This window comes from Sminthopsis crassicaudata, chromosome 4 (genome assembly GCF_048593235.1).
Source record: "Sminthopsis crassicaudata isolate SCR6 chromosome 4, ASM4859323v1, whole genome shotgun sequence".
In the NCBI taxonomy this organism is placed as follows: Eukaryota; Metazoa; Chordata; class Mammalia; order Dasyuromorphia; family Dasyuridae; genus Sminthopsis; species Sminthopsis crassicaudata.
The window spans coordinates 376,888,194-376,892,955 of NC_133620.1; the positions used below are offsets into that span (position 1 = coordinate 376,888,194).

General features: G+C 35.5%; 1 protein-coding gene across 1 annotated transcript; it reads left to right on the forward strand.

Annotated features, from left to right (window-relative positions):
* Positions 1–1,624: 1,624 nt before the first annotated feature.
* On the forward strand, positions 1,625–2,560 carry LOC141541390 (olfactory receptor 10J4-like). The gene has a single exon (XM_074265530.1). It carries the CDS (start codon positions 1,625–1,627, stop codon positions 2,558–2,560), a length of 936 nt encoding a protein of 311 aa, XP_074121631.1.
* Positions 2,561–4,762: the final 2,202 nt, after the last annotated feature.

Here is a 4,762-nt window from a genome sequence, read left to right on the forward strand (position 1 = left end):
TTGTACTTGTGCATTTATTGCTACTTGCAAGTAATAAAGGGTCACTGGCTTTTGGGACAGCCATTCATTCAGCCATCTTGCTGAAATACCTTTTTCTTCCACTTCACTGAAAATACCTTTGTTACCTGAGAAGTAAAAATGACAAAATAGAACATTACAAATTTTCTAATGGAGAACAGGATCATCTAACTATTTATAGGGGGAAAATATTGTGACAAATGAGAAAAAGGAAAGAACAACTAGAACCTCTCAAAAATATATACCTTGTGCTTGACCTTGAGGTAATTCAGACAATAATTTCCAATAAATCAACTAGTGAATCAAGCCTAATACAAATTATGTTAGGTTAGGCTCATGCTGAGTAGGTGCAGGGAAGGATAAACATGCCCAAAAAAGCTCAGAGAAAAGCAGGGAAAAGCAGAATCCAAGTGTCCTAGACAAATGAACAATCTAACTGCTTCCAAGATCCATACCCATTTGGGGGTCTGTACACTCGGCGATTTGTATGGAGAATTCAGGTATCCTCAAAACTTCAACAGCTAGGAAGAAAATATCTTTCTCTTCCTCTGTGTGCTCTTTGACACATCAATAGGGATTCATGGTGCCACACACCCTCAGCATGTTCTACTTTCTGGATGATTCTTGTGTCTCTTCCACAATCATGTCCCACATTTTGTCCATATTACATGTTTGAAATATTCTCCAGAACTTAACTTGAAAGATCTCATCTATGAAGCCTATGAAGACTCTACATCAACAGAAATTATCCATGCAATGATTTTAGACATTAACCTTTTTGTGACTTCAGACAATGATCTTAGGAAGTGTTTTCTGACTGGAAATATTAGAATGTAAATTATCTGAGGACAAAATGAAGTGAGAATCCATATACCCCAAAACAGTCCTCAATAGAGTACCTAGCACAATATGAAAGTTCCCTTAATCTTCACTAAATGGGTATAAAATCTCTTCATCTCCATCGCAGGCTTATCAGTTTTTGCTAGATCTTGAGAACTCATCAGTTCCAAGTGGCCTAGGATCTAGGTTTCTGCAAACAAATGCAGTTGTAAATTTGGGCAGATTTTTTTCCAGTTTCTCCCCCTTTTCAACCAATATCTATATCTCTTTTTGTGTTCTTCATCTTCAGTGGTACATTGGAAAGAATGCTGGCTTTGATCCCAGAGTATTTTTGTTTCAATCTTGACTTTGTCAGTTACTATTGTTTTAACTTTGGAAAGTCATTTTATTTCTGCTTCTATTTTCTCAATTGTAAAGTGGGGCTTAGACTAGATTACTTCTAAGGTCCCTCTAAGCTTCATGTCTACTCTAAGTCTATGATCCTGTGAATCTTCTCCAATCCATCAGGCAAGTTCTAGGAGCCATTGGGTATACACCATAAGTGAAAACAAAGATAGTTAATTCCTACACTAAGATCTTTGGGCCAACGATCAATTATGACTCTTGAAAGAAAGGATCTTACATAGCAAATTTGAAATCATTTTATCCTGTTGAGTTAGGTTCCTCTGCCCAGCGACAGCCATTTTATAAATAGGTTATTACTTAATATTTAGACCCTCATTCATTTCTGCTTTCCACCTTCCTTTTCAGCCACAGTATTTCCTCAATGTCAAGGGCAAATTTTACTACTATAAGTGAGTTTACCCTAGAGGGTTTCTCCAGTTTTGGATGGAAGCATCGGCTCATCCTTTTTACAATTTTCCTCACTCTATACCTACTGACGTTGGCCAGCAATGCTCTCATCTTGACCCTCATCTATCTCAATCGACAACTTCATACACCCATGTACTTCTTCTTGAGTGTACTATCTATCTCAGAGACTTGCTACACTATGGCTATCATACCCTGCATGCTGAATGGACTCTTGCATCCATACCAATCTATTACCATTCCAGGTTGTGCCACACAGCTCTTTTTCTATCTTATCTTTGGTGTCAACAATTGCTTCCTTCTTACAGCCATGGGCTATGACCGCTATGTGGCTATCTGTAACCCCTTGAGATACTCAGTAATCATGGGAAAAACAACATGTGTTCAGCTAGCATGTGGGTCCTGGAGCATGGGCCTTGGCACAGCCATCTTTCAGGTGTCATCTGTGTTTACTCTGCCTTTCTGCGATGTTAGCATCATTTCCCATTTCTTTTGTGACATTCGTCCCTTGCTGAAACTTGCCTGTGCAGACACAACTATTAAAGAGCTCATCACCTTGTTCATCAGTTTGGGTGTTATCGTTCTACCTATGGTCTTGGTCTTCATCTCCTACATTCTCATTTTTTCCACCATCCTCAAGATTGCCTCTGCTGAGGGGCAACGGAAGGCTTTTGCTACTTGTGCCGCTCATCTCACTGTGGTCATTGTCCATTATGGCTGTACTTCCTTTGTCTATCTCAAGCCCAAGTCTCAGAATTCCCTGGAAGACAGACTTATATCAGTGTCTTACACTGTCATCACGCCCTTACTGAATCCTGTTGTGTATAGCCTGAGGAATAAGGAGATCAAAGATGCCTTACGCAGAGTCCTAGGCTGGAAAACCTTGTCCTAGGAATTCAATGAAAGTGATTGTAAGATTATAAAACCAGTTGAATGAGTTTAATTATTCTTTTCACCATGTGGAGGATTACAGTAAACTTTTCTGTAGCTACTATATGTCTGGTACAATTATATACAAATGACAAAAAATTGCTTCCTAGTTTTCCCAAAGATGAATAACATGTTACTACCCAGCTCAATTTTACATTTTCCAGTCTATTTCTTATTCTGCATTTCTTTTTTTTTCCATTGTTACCTCTGCACATCCATCTGGAATACTGAAAATTTTCCCTTCATCCTTTTTTTTTTTCTTTTCATATGCTTTTTCATCTTTTCATCCCCATAAATCTGGCTATCTCCAGAAGATGTTACATTGCTGCCACTTTTTACAGAACTGATTTCTCCTGCTCTCTTGTTTCCTGTCACATTGGGCCTATTAAACCCCTGTTTCATAAAGGGAAATACCAGATCCTTGACCCCCACTGCTATTTTCAGCTATATCTTTGCCACCATAACTCAGCAACCTTCCTTCATGGGGCTCACCCCACCCATCTATATCATTTGGTCTCAATCATTGCTGCAGTAGCAGGATACTGTTTTTCCTTTTTGGAAGAGCTCATAGTCTATCTTTAACCATCAGGGCAATATATAATATATCTCCTTAAATTTTATTATCTATATGTTTAGTCATCCAACATTACCCAGAGGAATAGCTACCTTTTGATCTCAATATTTATAATAAATATGCCAGCTCCAAAGTGCTGAACTCTTAAAAGTTCCCTGTTTGATCATTCCTTCCTATTTTTCATCTCTTCTCTTTGTCTCATTTTCTTTTTGCTAATTTATTATATATTTGCTTTTAATATTCTTTTTAAAAATTGAATTCCAAATTTGCTCCTTCCCTCCAGTCCTTCTTCTACCTATTGAGAAAGCAAGTAATGTGGTATCAATTGTATGTGTGAAATAATGTAAAATATATTTCCATATTAAACATGTTGCAAAAAACAAGAAACAAAGTTTCATATATATATGTATATATATACATATATATATATATGATATACACACATCAATTTATATTGAGTTCTTTCTCTTCAATTAATAGCATTTTAATTTTTTCCAATTATATATAAAGATAGTTTTCAACATTCATCTTTTTAAGATTTAAAGCTCCAAATTTTTCTTTCTTCCTCCCTTCTCTATACCCTGACCAAATTAGCAAGGCATCTCATATAGATAATGTGTATAATCATTTTAAACATATTTCCACATTAATCTGAGAACAAGATTGGAAAACCACAAGAAAGAAAAAAAGTGAAAATAGATGCTTCAGGCTATATAGTTCTTTCTCTGGATGTGGTCAACATTTTCTATCATGACTCTCTTGGAATTATCTTTGATCATTATATTGCTGAGAAGAGTTTAATCTATCATAGTTGATCATTTTTAATGTTTTTGATATTGTGTAGAATGTTCTACTTCTATTCACTTCACTCTGCATCAGTTCATGAAAGTCTTTCCATATTATTCTTAATTCCACCTACTCATCATTTCTTATAGAATAGTATTTCATTACATTCAAATACTACAACTCATTCAGCCATTCCCCAATTGATAGGCATCCCCTAAATTTCCAATTCTTTGCTACAATGAAAAGAGCTACTATAAATATTTTTGGACATATGAGTCCTTTCCCCCCCCCTTTTTTTTTAACCTCTTTGGGATATAGACATAATGGTATTACTGAATCAAAGTGTAGAAGAAGTTTTATAGCCCTTTGGGGATACTTCCAAATTGCTCTCCAGAATGGTTGGATCAGTTTACAACTCCACTAACAATGCATTAGGGTTCCAATTTTTGGATATCTTCTACAACATTTATCATTTTCCTTTTCTGATATATATGACAATTTAATAAGTATAAAGTGGTACCTCAGAGTAATTTTAATTTTCATTTCTTTAATCAATAGTGATTTAGAGCATTTTATATGACTATTTCTTCTTGCAACTCTCAACTTCTAGCAATTCTGATGCTATACCACTTGGTATAGTATTAGTATTAATATCACTTCATTATTTATGGTACCCTTTAGCAAGATAGAGTTTCCTTCATTATCTCATTTAATTAGATCTATTTTTGCTTTTTCATGATCTGTGATCAGGATTGCTACTACTGCTTTTTTTTTTTTTTTTTAACTTCACCTGAAATATAATAG

Bases quoted from the DNA above. Each gene is read 5' to 3' on its own strand.
- LOC141541390 (XM_074265530.1), top strand. From the start codon at position 1,625: ATGTCAAGGGCAAATTTTACTACTATAAGTGAGTTTACCCTAGAGGGT.